Source organism: Lutjanus erythropterus, chromosome 3 (genome assembly GCF_056507025.1).
Source record: "Lutjanus erythropterus isolate fLutEry1 chromosome 3, fLutEry1.hap2, whole genome shotgun sequence".
Taxonomy (NCBI): domain Eukaryota; kingdom Metazoa; phylum Chordata; class Actinopteri; order Lutjaniformes; family Lutjanidae; genus Lutjanus; species Lutjanus erythropterus.
The window spans coordinates 34,659,385-34,675,493 of NC_139319.1; the positions used below are offsets into that span (position 1 = coordinate 34,659,385).

A 16,109-nucleotide genomic window follows, 5' to 3' on the forward strand; every position below is an offset into this window, starting at 1 on the left:
GCCAGGTCTCTTATTCATCCCTCATGGATGAGGACTTTTAACTACAGAGACATACAGGGTGTGGTTAAACAGTTTGTTAGGGATTAGGGTTGGGAATTATTAGGATTTTATTGACACAGATATCAATACTGCTTTTCAGTACTGATGCTCTTATTGATAGTGCTCACCATAATTTGGTTATTATTTTTCTGCAGTTATGTAACAAGTTAAATTTCGCTACGTTTTCTTTAGTTATGACAGGCCCAGTGCATGTTAGTCACCAGTTATGAAGTGCACACAACATTAAGGCCTATATTGTGTATTTTACCAACAATGTGATGGATTTTACAGTTACATTAGATACTTAGTGTATTACCAGGAAAGTACAGAGGTCAAAGAAAAAGCTATCAGAGCCATGAATAATACTAAACCTATAGAAACTTCATATCAGACAACATCAGCATACATATGATCCAGCAATCATCATTACATATGTGTGTATATGTGACAAAAATACCAAAGAAAATAATAAATTGTATAATTTTAATATTTTTAATATTTTATTTAGTTTTTATAGTTTATGCATAACAAGACTATAAGTGTGTTGCACAATAGATTTCCACAGACTATTTCACCAAAAAATAAAAATAAAGAAAAAGAAAACTGTGACAAAGATGGGTTTGCCCTTTATGATGGCATAGCAGCATTTATAATTGAATATTATTTAATCTGGGGTGAATTTTCCAGGTGTCAGTGTCACTTGCAAGGGCCCGTTCTCCACCCCAACACATTGTTTGAGGGCCTGTTCTGTCACTGGGCCCCTCCACCTCATGGGCCCCATGTCGTTGCATGGGGCCCATGAGGTGGGGGGCCCCAATGAGGACCCTGACAGTGAACCTTCTCTTTTGAATGGTTTGCCCTGTCAGCTGTTTATGTAACGTTACATGAATTCTGAAAACAGCATCGTTTGTCCGAGAGCTTATTGATATTTTGGTACTGACCACTCGGGAACAGGCATCGCTTTAGTCTGCTGGGTCACAATACCCACCCCTATTTATGATAAATGTCCCTGTCGACCCACTTATTACACTTTTACATATGTTATAAAGCACTGTCTTTTTCTCGTATTTGGTTCCCTCTGGCTTTAGTCTTGCAGACAGACACACACACACCCCTAGAAGGGAGAAATACATCCTGAGAGGCTTCAGACAGCTTCAGATCAGATCACAACATGTTAACCGAGTTGTGTCTGCTGTGGCAGACAACTGAGTTTAACCCTTTGTTTACACATTTAGCTCTTACTGTGTTATTATAAGGGCTGCAACTAATGTTTATTTTCATCATCAGTTAACATTTTATGATTAATTGATTAATTGCTAGAATATAAAATGTCAAAAATTGTTGCTCATCATATTTACCCAGAGTAACATCTTCAAATTGCTTCTTTTGTCCAACCAACAGTATAAAATCCAAATACTCTTCATTCACTATCGTGGATGGTGAAGAAAAGCAGCAAATCCTTACATTTAAGAAGCTGGAACTAGCAAACATTTGACATTTCTGCCTGAAAAATGACTGAAATGATTGATTGCTTATTAAAATAGTTGACTGTGATTAATTTCTTTTCGATCAACTAATCATTGTAGCAGTTATTATTCTAAAAACATTGGCTGGGTTTTTTCCTGCTCATTTCTATTTACAGTAGAAACAATAAATGTCCCATCTCTCATTTTGCTAATGTTACCAAGTTGTTGTTTTTTTCAAAGAAAACAGTAAAAACTCATTTTGAAACTAAAAATACTCACTGAAAACACTGTCACTAAGATGGAGTATGATAGGAAAAGAAAGTGTCTTTGTTACTTAAAATAAATTTATCATTATATCAATATTTTTATATTTTTCACCCACCTATTTTTCTGTCATTTTGTTTGTCTTTATATGAAAAAACAGATGTGTATTATCTGCTTTTAGGGGCTTTTCTATTTTTCCACAAAGCCTGTTGTCCCCTTCACCACCATATTTCATGAGCAGTTATGTCAGCTCTGTTTTGTATCAGACAGACATCCAGTTCCAACCCACTTTCTCACTTACATCCCTTCCCCCTGCTTTGTCTCAACACACACACATGCACACACACCATCATCATCACCACCACCATTAGACCATGCTGGGGAAACGGTGGCCTTGAACTTGTCTAGCTCCTCCCCCCACCAGTCCTCTGTTTTAACCACCAACCAACCCCCAACACACTTCTCCATCTCTCTGCATGCAGGCATTCCCTTGGCAACTGTGGTGTGGTGGTGGTGCCTGCCTAGCAACCAGAAGGCTCCCTCTTTCTTCTTCCTATACTGCTCATGGCATGGATGGGCGTTTGCAGGCTGGGCTGGATGAAGATTGATTGCAGACAAAAGATCTCATGTGTACCTCATGTTGCTGTTATCAGGGCCAAAGACTGAAGGAAGGCGAAGTCTCTGCTGCATGCAGCTGCGCAAGTCTGATGTAACCTGTTTAACCTCAAATAAATCTCTAAATAAATGTAATTTTCAAGCTTTTTCATTTTCATTGCTTTTTGAATAAAGATGGGCGATTTGAAGATGGGAGTCTTGTACTTCCAACACAAAATTACATCCTCTCTTGTTCTGCATGTGCAGCATGTGGCGCTACTGTAGCACAATGGAGGAGACGACCTCTGTAGTAACACTGCTGTGAATGAATGAATGAATGAATGAATAAGACTCAGTGATCCATGTTGATGAAGACACTTGGCGCCACCTGGTGTTGACAAAAAATAATTGAGTACTGAAAAAAGACCCTGTAAAGACAGAATAAAGACAATAAGTCAAGTGAGACATTTTCTCAGACAAATATTAATAATAAATACTCAGTTCATATATATATATTTGCATATTTCTGGCTTCCCATCGGTATCAGAATGTGTCTCACAGTAGCTCTACTGATGTCCATCTGCAGACTTGTTCTCTCTCCAGGTGTTAATGTATTCTGAATCTGTAACCTTCGCTTCCATATGGGCCAATCAGTCTCCACCGCAGCTACTTCCATGCTAAAAATAGCCCTCATACTGCTGACGTGATGGATGACTCATGCAGTCCTGCTCCACTCCCCGCATACGTGCACCACCCCTCTCTCCCTGGCTCTGTCCTACACCCCACTGTCCCACCTCATTTCAGTGTAACCTTAGTTCAGTTATTGAGGTTGGACTGACACGACGGGGGGGTGTTTACAGCTATAGAGGAAGGAAATTCTGATTATATCAGTCCAGCTGATAATGAAATCTGTGAAATATTCATACTCTTGCGCAGTAAGTGCCACACCTACAGTAGTTCTCTATGCCACAGCTGGATTAGTGTTTGTTTTACTAACTCCTGCCTGTGATGCAAAATACTTTTAAAATGGCTTAAAACTCTCTTGCATATTGCGTGTTCACAGCTGTATCTAAAATAAATACAAAACAGTAATGTCTGTAAGTTATGAGCAAGGGTTTTATCACTGTAACTGTCGAATTCATTTCATCTGATGATGTTGCATCATTACTTGTTACGGCATCAAGATGGTGTATCCTGCATATTCTGCTATGAAACTAAATGCAGATGATTTAATGCAAAACATTATGAGAAAATTTCAATATTCCATTTAAAAAAAAAATCACCAGTCTTTTATATAAAATATACTTTTATTTCCAAGTGCAGTTCACTTCAATTATTATTGTGAACAAAGATTAAATACACGGAAGCCGAGATTGGCCATGCTTGCAATTATTTTTTAATTAATGTTATCTCAAGATTGTGAGTTAATTATTTCATTATCTCAAGATAGCAAAGCTAATTTTCTCGTGATAACAGGTTAATTTAAACCTGTGTTAGATTAGATTTTTATTTTGCTTTTAAGTTTTGTTGTTTAGGCCATTCAGTTTGTCAGTTGCCAGAGTGGGCCTATGTGATTCAATTCAGTTTTTAATCATTTAAAAATGTTTAGTTTTAGTTTGTTTTTTTATTAGTTTCTGTATTAGTTTTAGTTTGTTTGTTTTTAGTTTCGGTATTAGTTTTAGTTTTTATTTCTCATATTCTGGGGAGTAATTTCTCATCATGCAGTCTCGATAAACAGATGCACAGATGCCTCCTCATGTATTTCCTGTACGTGCACAGTGTTGTATTTTTAGTTTTCAGTTCAGTTTGCTTAGACCTTCATTGAAGTACATTCTGATGTTTTAATCAGTAATAGGTACGATCTAACATTTTCATCTTAAATCAGTTGCTACAGTTGTCAAGAAACTATCTATGCATGATGACAGGGCGCTCCTGATCTTTGATAAACATTATAAGCAATAAGAGGAAATGGCCATTTATTTTCTTGTGATAACAGGTTGATTATATCATTATCTGGAGATATCAAAGCTTATTTTCACAAGATAACAAAATAATTAACTCGTGAAAAAAAATTGCATGCACAGCTGTTATTGTATTCTGTAAATATATAGTCGTGTGAACCTTGAATGTCATGATATAAATCAGATACAGTAAACAACACCAACCAAAAAACAAGACCAAAAAAGATGTCAGTGGTAACTTTTTCACACACCCGTATGTCTTCTTTGGGACTTTGTAATTGTGCTGATTTTCCACACAGCATATTTAACACAAGGTAATACTGATATACAGTTTGTTGTTGTTTGAAAAGCCTACAAACTGTAAAAATGGCAACGCCTGAGTGAGGTGGTGGGAATGGTGAAACTGAACCATGTGTTTTGTGTTGTATCTGACATGTTCTTCAGTGTTACTGACACACCAGTTAAATAAGTATTCAGAAATGTAAAAATCTCAAAATCTCAAACAATCAACATGATCCAAGACATGAGAGGACACGCACTTCTAGTTAGCAGTTATCAAGCATTAGTTTAAAAGTTAAATGTGTTGGTGTTTTCTGGGAGTGGTACGTAGAGAACACAGAGGCTCCTGAAGTAAAAGCATTTCCAGTGAAACAGGTGTTGTAAATACATTTTGTCATTTCATGCTGTCCTTTGAAAAAATTCAGTCTGTGAGATTGAAGTGTGAATTCTGTCTGTTAACTTTGGTCCAGCTTTGGTCGTGCTAAGCTTTTATGCGACCTTGGAGAGCAGCTGCTGAGAGAAGAGCCTCTTGAGGTGAGCCACTTCCTGAGACAAGCAGCTAATCTGAGACCTGAGACTGATGTCCTCTGTCAAACACCTGGTGTCTCTGGAGTTCTGCAGAGAGGGGGGGTTATATCCAGAGGACGGAGCCCGATACTGCTGCCCGAGTCCCCCACAGGCATCCTCCCTGGACCAAGGAGCCTGACTCTCTGTCCGACTGTCCCACCCCGCCTGCTTGTGGCTCGTCTCCGGGATGTTTGGTCCCACTGTGGCTACAGGTGGTCCACTGTGTCTGCTATCAGAGGGTGGGGACATCTCCCCTCCCTCGCTGCAACCCCCAGGGCCTTTGAAGCGGAGCTTGTGGGGGAGGCTCCTCAAACTATCGGGTGAGTCTTGTCTGTTTATGTACTGACTCTCGTCGACCTCCGAGGGGCAGATTTGGGAGACGTAGCCCTGCTGCTCTTCCCCCTGCTCCCTCGGAGAAGGACCGCCACGCTCACTCAGTGTGCTGTCAAAAAACACAGGGCTGCCCACATTTGAGCTACATGAGGTGGAGACAGCAGACTCCTCAGACACACTGTGATTGGACAGAGGTCGGGCCCCCCTTTGCCCATAGATGGGACCCTGCTGCAGAGGGTGCAGGTGGAGGTGGTGGGTGTTGTGGTATGGGGTTCCATCAGTGTGAGGTTGGTAGAAATGTGTCGTATTGGGTGTTGGGGGGGCACAGAAAGGTGCAGACAGCGGCATGATGGACACATCAGACGGGTCCTTGACCAGGCCGAAACGAAACTTCAGGGCCAACAGCTCAGCCCTCAGGCGGGCATTCTCCTCCAGCAGGCCCAGCACTCGCTGCTCCAGCACCCTGTCATTGGCTCGCCGCTTCTCTCTGGATCGCTTGGCTGCCTCATTATTTTTTCTCCGCTTGTCCCAGTACCCTTCATCCTTCTTCTCCTCATGGATGAACTCTCGTTTGCGGCGTATGGTGCTAGCGCTGTCTTCATCGCAGCTGCTGCCGGCCTTAGCTTCAGCTTTGGCGAGGCTCTCTTTGCGTTTGAAGGTAAAGGTGCGACCCAGGATGGTTTGGGCCAGCTGGCTTGTGGATGTCAGGATGGAAACAGCCTCATCAGTGAAGGAGGCGGTCCCTCCCAGAGGCCTGGACCCCATTCCCTCCACAGCCAGCAGGGAGGGCACTGACAGGTCCTGGATGGTGCCAGTCTGACCCGTCATGTTCAAACACACCTGGTTTGCTGGGAGATGTGTGTATGGTCGGACTGAAGTGTGCTGTAATGGTACCACCTAGTGGTGAGAAAACACAAACACATGTGGTGAGGTAATGATTTGTTTACAAGGTTGCAAAACACTAAATTGTCATTATACTGCTGCCAGTTGAATGTTATAATGTATTTAACAGCAATAAAATACCTAATAATTTTATAATATTTCTCATATTTAATAAACACAAGCATTACAGTCAGATATATTAATATAGGCTCACAGCAACAGTGAGATTAATTTATTATATTAATAGCAGTCAAATTACAATAAAACCAGTTCACAAACTGATAAAAAAAAAAAAAAAAAAAAAACTTAAGTAAAAAATGTGATCCATGAAGTGTTTCATTCCTTTCAAACTTAAATTTATTTTCTAGAGTTTAATTAAGAGGATAACATTTATTATTATTATTATTATTATTATTATTATTATTATTATTATCATTATTCATAACCAAACATTTACACTAAAGTTATCACTAACAAAAAGTTTCCATTTACCCTAATCTTAAATAGATGACTGCTGAGTTCTGAATCGTTTTGCGTAACTATATAAAGTCTACAGCTCATGTGAAATCCACATGCTTTTTCATCCAGAGTGTATCATAATAATATAAACAAATTGTTTAGAAACTTGAAAAGAAAAAACGATATAACTAAGTACATCACATTACGTCGCACGATAAAATAAAAAAAACAAAAACCCAACGCATACTTACTTACAGATCAAACAGCAGCTGAAACCTCTGATGTTGATCTCCTCAGTCAGTCAGTCAGACAGAGACAGGAGACAGGAGACAGGAGACATGCTGTGGAGGCTCACAGGTTGTCTGTCTGTCTGGGTATTTCTGCTCCTCAAAAGCTCCGCATCGTTTCGTCCTCAGCTCATCATCGGTTCAGCCGGGGTCGGATCCTCACCCCGGGTAACCCTCCTCTTCCTCCTCCTCCTCCTCCTCCTCCTCCTAACGGGAAGCCAGCTCAGTCAAACCAGCGGAGACACACAGAACAAACCGCAACAAAGCCGAGCAGCTTTCACAATAAACCCTGACAGGTTATTTAGATAAGATTTTATGACTTTAATACAGGCACGTTATTGGATTGGAGGACGTTGAAACGAAAACGAGGCTGAGATTTAACTGACTCACTAACATGTAAAATTCAGCAAAAAACACTTAGAATATGTAATAGGTGGTAATTAAAGAAAAACCCTTTATATCACAACAAAAATGACCTGACCTGCCCAAGTAGCACGTTTATATGTCAGAATGGACATGTGATGTGACAGATGCTCAGCCAATGACGGCCAGCGGCCCCTGGAATTTCATCTCAGACAACCCGTAGGCTGCTGAGTCACGCCCCTTCCGGTGGACCACCATGGGACCTGACTGAATAAAAAATATGATCGGTAGTCGATGGGGAGCCTCAGACTATTTTTTGATCCTGTTTGAATTGTGCCACGAATTACACAGATGATGTTTGTCAGTTTAAAGAGATATTTTTTATAAGTAAATAAAGTTTAAGTTTGTGGTAGGTTTATTGTAGTTTAGTTCAGTTTTGTGTACTACATCTCTTATCTCGCACATTATACATCACCAACACCAACTCGTTGTCCCCTATAATGTGACTTATCTGATGTGTTTTATTCAGTGACCTGAAAAGAAAAGAAACAGCAACTAAGACCTACTGCTCGTGTGAAATCTTACACACTGCAGCTTTAAGTAGGCTAGCTACGTTTACCAGTTCGCTGTTAGCATGCCAAGAATTGCTGATTAGCACTGAATGAAAAGTACAATTGAAGGTGATGGGAATGTAATTAGTTTTGCAGGGGTTCAGTGAAAAAAGAAAATATTACAAATTGGAATTCTGACCTGATAATGAGAAAAAATGTCAGAGGATCACAGAGGAGTTATTAGGATAAATTGTCTGGGCACCATTGAACACATTTTGTACCAATCCATGTGATAATTTCCCATCTAGAATATCATATGTCATATAAAACCTCAAGAAAGACATCACATATTCATAAACAGTATATCAATCTGCATGGACTTAACTGTTACAGTTGTACCTGGAAGTTTTAGATTTTGGATATCATAATATGACATAAGGACTGTTTAGGCTGCATTATTGTAAAGTGATGTCATTTTCACAGTCATTCTATCCACATGATTGATCATTGTTTACCAAAAATCTCATTGTGTAACATTTATAGTTTATAGTTATAGTCTTCCTCTCTCACACACACAACTGTTCAACGTGATCTTAGCAAATTACACAACATGTTTGACTCGGGGTAAACTGCAACTCACTGAACTTTTTTACATCACTGTGGTAGATTAAGTCATCCAATTTCCAAAAGCTTGTGTGGATAACAGTCATGGTGGCTTGAGGTGTCCTCATTTGCTCTTTGTAGGCAACCACCATAACATTGCTTGGGCGCAGACCTTTGAATCCACCCACTCCATGGAGTTGACTGATTCTCTGAATATGTGTAACAAATTTACAATTCCATCTGATCTCAGGCAACACATAACAAGAAGTTCAAGGTAACACAGTTACATGGAAATATGTGCTGTGTTTGTGTCCTCTCTGTTACTCTGTAAACACTTGCACAAATAGATTTTTACATCTATCACATCACTGAATATTGTATAGATATTGATCAGACACACCAGCTGCCATTGTCAAAGAACAAACACGAGGATGTATAATGTCATTCACTATGTTTTCTCCTTTTTCAAAGACTGTTGGCCTCAATGTGTAAGAGCAATACACTGTAAAAAAGAAAAGTGCAGCAGAAAAAGTTGTCAGACAGTTCCCATAAAATTAAAAGTAAAACACTATACATAATTCATCATTGCATTTATGTAAAATTACAGCTCTTTCATTGTTATAAAAAAAATCTCTAAATGTAATAAAATCAACAAGATCTCACTGTTACAGCATTGGATTGTATGGTCTAATATGGAAAAATAATGTAAAATGTTACTTAATTAACCCCATATATAAGTCTCTGGTTAGTGTGTAGAAGCTAATTACTTACTTCACTAATCTATAAATTGTATAACCATATATTTTAAATTATGAATTTAAAGACATCCATACAGAGAGAGTGAGTCGCTTGAATACCAGTTTGAATGGCTGTTATGTAATACACAGCGAGCAGCGAGAGCATGTGAGGACTGCGCGGTGCTGGAAGTTCAGTTGGGGTGAGGTTGCACAGAAAAAAGGAACATTGTTCCATGAGTGATCTGCTGGACAGTGATACTTCCTCCCTGCACATGGAAATGCTTCACATAGGACCTCTCTGTCTCTGTCTCTGTCTCTGTCTCAACAGTTTCTCCAAAACAAGGCAGCAGTTAACTTCTCATTTTTTTAATTTATGCAGATCCTCCCTGGACCATTTGGTTAGTGACGCTGTCACTATTGACCTGTTTCTGTGACAGATCAGTTTGAACATGTTGGTGCAAGGCTGTGACATGCAGCGGTGTACACAGGCTGTGAAGGGAGGTTGGGGTGACATTCTGTGAGAAGAAGCTGAGGAGCTGAATTAGCTGCCAACTAATAAGATTACATGTAACATTTTCATGTCAGTTCTTTCCTTTTTTTTTAAGGTTATTTTAGAAACTATTTTCCCTGATGGGAGCTTCCTGGAGCATTGCAAAACATGTCCATCCTGAGTAATCTGCCTGCTGAAAATCTAATTTTCTTTAACTAACAAACAAAAAAATCAATTCATGGCTGAGCTATTTCAGAGATATTTCAAGATGTTTTTTTTTTTTTTTTTTTTTTTTTTTTCAGGAATCACTTCTTGAATAGACAACAAGAGACAACAAGCAAGTGGCTTTGTGAGACTGTGCTTACTGTGGGCGCAGCGGTACTTTGACACAAATGTATATTAACATGCTCACAATCACAATGTTAACACTGAAGTTTAGCAGGTATATTTACCATCCTCACCATCTCTGTTTAGCATGTCAGCATTCTAACATTTTCATATCAACACTAAACAAAAACAACAGCAGAGGTTGATAGGAATGTAATTATTTTTGTAGGTATTTTGGTCATAAACCAAATTATCGGACAAATTAAAATGCTGACCATCGTTATTACAAGTCATCCTGAGTGGGATATGAATGTATTTAACAATACCAAATTTAAAAGCATGACGTTTTGCTTTACTCAGGACTCCTCTAGGCCTCTGCTTAAGAGACTGACTGTGGTGTGTATAGGCCTGGTTCTACGTGGGTGCAAAAGGCCTCACTTCAATGTTTTGCACCCTCAGTTGAAATTTTAATAGTTAATGCAGAATGGTAGGTTATACATACATCCATGGTGTCTGCAGATGTGGATATTCAGGACGCACAGACTGTCTCCATGCATATCTTCTATGTATGTGCTGCAGCGCAGCATGTAAAGAGCCAGTTCCAGGTGAATATGGATCAGCAGGTGTGATTAATAAATAATCTGTCAGCCAGTCACATCACAGGTCTCATAGCTTTGAAACAGCTGAGCCAGTCACAGTTAAATGTGATAACAACAGCTCAGCAATGCTTTATCTCAGGAAACGTCTGGATGGTTCAGAGCGTTACAGCATGAACACACATGAACACGAATCTGTACCCAAAGACAGCTGGAATATCATGTTGTTATAGAAATGAAAAGAAAGAAATTTAAGTGACTGGTGGCTCCCAGCTGATGACCTGCAGCTGTTGCAGTGGCACTGTCACATGTGCATCAGGCAGATATGCACAGCAGGCAGATCCACCTGTGATTACATCTGGTGATGATTACATTAGACCAACACTGTTAAAGTAATAGTTTTAATGTATCTCATTTCGTACATGGCCACATAGCTTAGGAATTAATGTTACACAGCAGCATTTGTAATGTTTCAAGGATAAAACATGAGCTATTTTGCCAAAAAGAAAGTCACAGAGGTTATGATGAGCCTGAATCTCCATAAAACGTATTAAAACAAGTTATAACCAGCCTGTCTGATGTGTATGTGTCTGTATGGTTATACTGCAGCAGCCTGGTGTTGTAAATGAAAGTAAACACAGTGAATGGCTGGACACAATGACATGCCGCTCTGGTGCTGCACCTCTCAGCAACTGTGGATTTATCAGTGTATTACTGGTGCTCTTTTGACACATGATGCAAACTGTTGCTGAAAAGGAACGACCCGCTGTATTAATTTAAGACTGTTTATGAATTTTCCCAGTTGTGTTCCAGCATAATCTGTTCATTAGGGACCCACACATGGGCCTGTAACCCCTACTACTTTTCATTGACGTTGCTGGCCCACACCATAGATACTAGTGCACCGCCGCTAATTTAAGATGCATTTTGCATTTTGTTCTGGAACCAGGTCTGTCAGAGTGTCCTCCTGTCAATAACAGCATGCATCTTTTGAGGACACACACACAGGCCAAGCAGACTGAGGATAGCTTTAACTGCATTTGCACAAAATCCAGTGTTGTGCATAAGAGTGGACATATGCATTTGTGCTTTAGAACATAATCATTGTGAAAACATCAGAAAATAATATTTATATATTATAATATACTCCCGTCAGTCTATACCTGGAGCAGAGGGCAAGCCAATAGTTTTTGAAATATTTCACGCAAAATGACAAATGTTCTACGTTGATTAAAGAAAAAAAAAAATCAGGAATAATTCCTCCATCTGAGGGAACTTTACATTTTATGTGTACTCATAAGCTAATGGCTTAATGGATATAATCCATAGCCATGCCTTCATTCATTCATGCTACTACCTAACTAGTCCGCTGAAAAAGAATAAAGAGTGTTATCTGTCAACAGCATGTGGTATTAGTATTCTTCTGACATTTACTGTGATAGGTTGAAGTTAAATTATTTATAGAGTCACAAGAATCATAGTCAAAGTCATAATCTTTTATATTATCAGGAGGAGAGAGAGTCGGGGGAAGACATGCAGCAATAGGCCAGAAACCCACAGCTGCTGCAGAGGACTCAGTCTCTGTACATGAGGCACACGCCCTACCAGCTACGAGGGCACCCCATTAAGTCATAATTTTTCTCTTACAGTACATTATATTCTAATATTTGTACTTATATACACTGAACTGACTCATCTTTAAACATCAGCTGTAACCCTCCATGACTACAGTCATAACCCCATGTGTTGTGCTGAAGGTTAACGCTGTAACAGTCAACACTGTTACTGGACATGCTTCACTGGCAATCTGTCCACTCTGTACCATGGATTACATAACTGCAATATTGTGCTAAATACGTAAGCAACTGTGTGTGTGTGTGTGTGTGTGTGTGTGTGTGTGTGGTATCAATGGTATCTTTAACAATCAGTAGCCAAAAAAAACAAAAAAACAAAAAAGAAATTAGACACACGCTGTTGATCTTTTGACCACAAATAGTGCTACAAAGCAATATTTTTATGAGCTGGTTTTCTCACAGGATGATAATGTGACAAGAAATGCAGAAATGTGGAAACAAAGACAGGAGAGAAGAAAGCTACAAGCTAGGGGATGTAAAAAAAAATAAAAAAAAAAATTGCAGGTTTCTAAATGGTTTAAAAAAAAAATCTGCTTTGCAAAAGTGTAACAAGGAGGAAATTAAATTCCACAAATTAGATTCCACAGGGCACCTCCAACACAAAATTTAAATTCACATCATCCCTCTCATAATGTCCTTATAATGGCCAAATCACATCTAAAACAACTGTAAGATCACCAGTAGAAGCTTTGTTTGCAAAAGGTAGCCATTTAATCATAGATTGTATCTTCACGTAGAAATGTAAATCATAAATGATTGAGCTACAGTTTTTTTTTTTATCTTAATTATGGTGTGGATACCATGTGATACTTTATACCCTGGAGGCTGTATAATCCTCATATAGATAACATCAAAGAGTAGCATTTGAACAATGTGTACTTCTATCTTTGTGAGAACAGATTTAGATTGACAGTGAGAACACCTTGCTCTGCCTTTAGAGGGCTGTTTGATGATTAAGACACAGCTAGAATATGGTTATGGTTGAGCATATTGATATATTGTTGTGATGGTTAGAGGAGCACAACACTAAATGTACATGTTAATGTCACTTTACTAGTCATGAGGAGTATTGACAGAGATCAGGGAGGTTCTATCAAGATTTATTATGTGTTATGGTGTTTTTGCCCCATGAATAAAAGTCAGAACATCTCAGCTTCTGCAGCTTTGATTTTGACCATACTTAGTCCCCAAAGTGTAATATTAAACTGCTCACAAGAAGGTCTATGGATTATTGTAACTGGGTAATCATTTCTGGAAAGAGAAACTGGTGCTGAGTTTTTCAGATATATTTTTTGGGGGGGTTGAGTGCCATGGGTCTAGATTAATTTTACTGGAGAGAAGGCAGACATCTCTATGGCCAAAACTAGGCAACTTCCTCCAAAATATAGATTAAAGATAGATAGAGATATAATCTGTAGATTATAGATGGAAAAATAGCACTACAGGCCAGAGGAAAAATATGTGTTTTTGATTTAGGGGTTAACTATCCCTTAAAGGTTAATGTTAGGAGCTATGTTGTTGTGTTTTAATTGCTTGTGCTGATTGTCTGTTTATGCTACACTTTCTGAAATGTGATTCTATGTTGTAATATTTCAACTTCTTGTATTAACTGTCTGTTGTTGAGGTTCTCTTTGTGAGTGATGAGGATGGATAGGATCAGGAACGAGTACATCGGAGGGACAGCATGTTAGATGTTTTGGGGATAAAGTCAGAGAGGCCAGACTGAGATGGTTTGGACAAGTACAGAGGAGGGATGGTGAATATGTCGGTAGAAGGATGCTGAGGTTGGACCTGCCAGGCAGGAGGCCCAGAGGAAGACCTAAGAGGAGATTTATGGATATGGTGAAAGAGGACATTAAGTTAGTTGGTGTGAGAGAAGAGGATGCAGAGGATGGGGTTAGATGAAGGCATTAATTATAATACTGGCACATTTACAGTGTTGGTGATCAATGTGCATTGTTCCTGAGAATAAATAAATAATTAACGGTAAAATGGCAATTGAATGTAGTATGTCAACGACTTGCTGGTACAGAAGGACAAATGTGCGTTCCTTGGTATGTGAAGCTTCATTAGATTGTTGAAAACGAAGGCAGAAAGTAATTGAGTCCCTGGGTACTGAGTGAACAGCGTACACTCAAGTTCAAATCAGGGGAATCAGCTCACCCACCTCCCTGCTTCCTTCTCACATCCCTCTATCCACTTGGACTCAGAGTCCCTCTCAACAGTGTCAGTACCGCACCAGCTTTCGCCACCCTAATCCTCATCCTGCTTTCGGACATCGGGCCAAGTTTCCCATTATGCGAGGTTGTGTAATCGCAAAGCAAACAGATTGTTCAATAATTCCACACATCCACACAAAGTTACTCTGCAGCAAATTAACTAAGTCAAGACTTTACTGGGAATGAGTGCTGACACTTATTTTGCTGGAGAAGTTCATGCGTATTTTAAAATCCTTACTCTCCTACCACAAGGACGGTTACCAGTTTGGCGCTGTCCATGCATGTAAAACCCCTGCAAAATACACATGTAGATGGATATCTCAGTTTGAAGGTTGACATCAGTGCTGCCCGGAAGTAGCAGGGTTTAATAAATCAGCAAAAATCCTTTTATAGATGCCCACTGGAGAGTCAGAACTCATAAAATATTAACACTACTCTACATTGTACAGTGAATAGTTGTGTGTGTGTGTGTGTGTGTGTGTGTGTGTGTGTGTGTGTGTGTGTGTGTGCAGGAGTTTGGTGAACTGACATGGCTTTGCTGCGTCAAAGATGTCCCTGCTTCTCCTCAGTAACCCTGTTGTTCTGCTGAGTTCACACAGCTACCATTTACTGGTTGTTACTGCACTGCCTGCAGGAGGAGGAAACAACACAATGTTTGGAGGAAGTTAAATGACAAACTTTTGCATTGAAATGACTCCATGTTCAGGCGGCTGAAAATGTGGCCATTGCAGAACACTAAGACATTACAAATCAGACAAGTTAGACAGTATTACACCCTTTATTTCCTACGGTTAGGCCAATTAAGGACACATTTCAACAGAACTGTACTGTAAACTAAAGTGAAATCACATATCTGCTATTTGAGACACATCTTATTTGGCTGCTCCCATACAGTCGACAAAGTAGACAAGACTGATACTTTTTGATCGAATCACATTATCTGCCTTTAGTGTTACAGTGAATCTGTGCAGTCACCCATAGACAAAATATTCCTCTACCCCTACAATTTTGGCCTTTACTTGTTGTCTTCATTTAAAGTCCCTGAGCGCTGCAGTCACTAACCACTAGAGGCCACTAATTCCAACACCAGGGTGGCTACCGGTCCTTTTTTTAAAAAAAAGTTTTTAAAAGTCTTAAATTCACATTTACTATTTAAAAAAATACTAAATAGTTTTACATTCATTTTGTGAAGGTCTTTAAATAATTATTTATTTACGCATGGAGGAGCTCGATAGTTAGCTAACCTGCAAACACTCCAGTTTATGTGGGTTTTCTTTCTACCTAATTCTACCCCTTTCACCAGTACTTCAGTTTCCTCATTAATCTCCAGTATTTTCAGAGCAAATCTCACTAATGTTGTCAGCTTGAACTAATGATTTACATCACACAGTCCCTCACACATTCCCTATTCAGAATATACATTTAAGTAACAATATTGGCTAAATAATGTGCTATGTA

General features: G+C 39.2%; 1 protein-coding gene across 2 annotated transcripts; it reads right to left on the minus strand.

The window, feature by feature from the left end:
* Positions 1–5,044: 5,044 nt before the first annotated feature.
* On the minus strand, positions 5,045–7,603 carry LOC146330374 (uncharacterized). Of its 2 annotated transcripts, none has more exons than XM_084713856.1 (2): positions 7,100–7,603; positions 5,045–6,400 (listed from the first exon to the last, which is right to left on the minus strand). In XM_084713856.1, exon 2 carries the CDS (start codon positions 6,329–6,331, stop codon positions 5,093–5,095), a length of 1,239 nt encoding a protein of 412 aa, XP_084569982.1. In that variant the 5' UTR covers positions 6,332–6,400; positions 7,100–7,603; the 3' UTR covers positions 5,045–5,092. The 2 variants fall into 2 exon arrangements, with proteins under 2 accessions (XP_084569982.1, XP_084569990.1); XM_084713864.1 differs by having other exon boundaries at positions 7,096–7,603.
* Between the last annotated feature and the right edge of the window lie 8,506 nt (positions 7,604–16,109).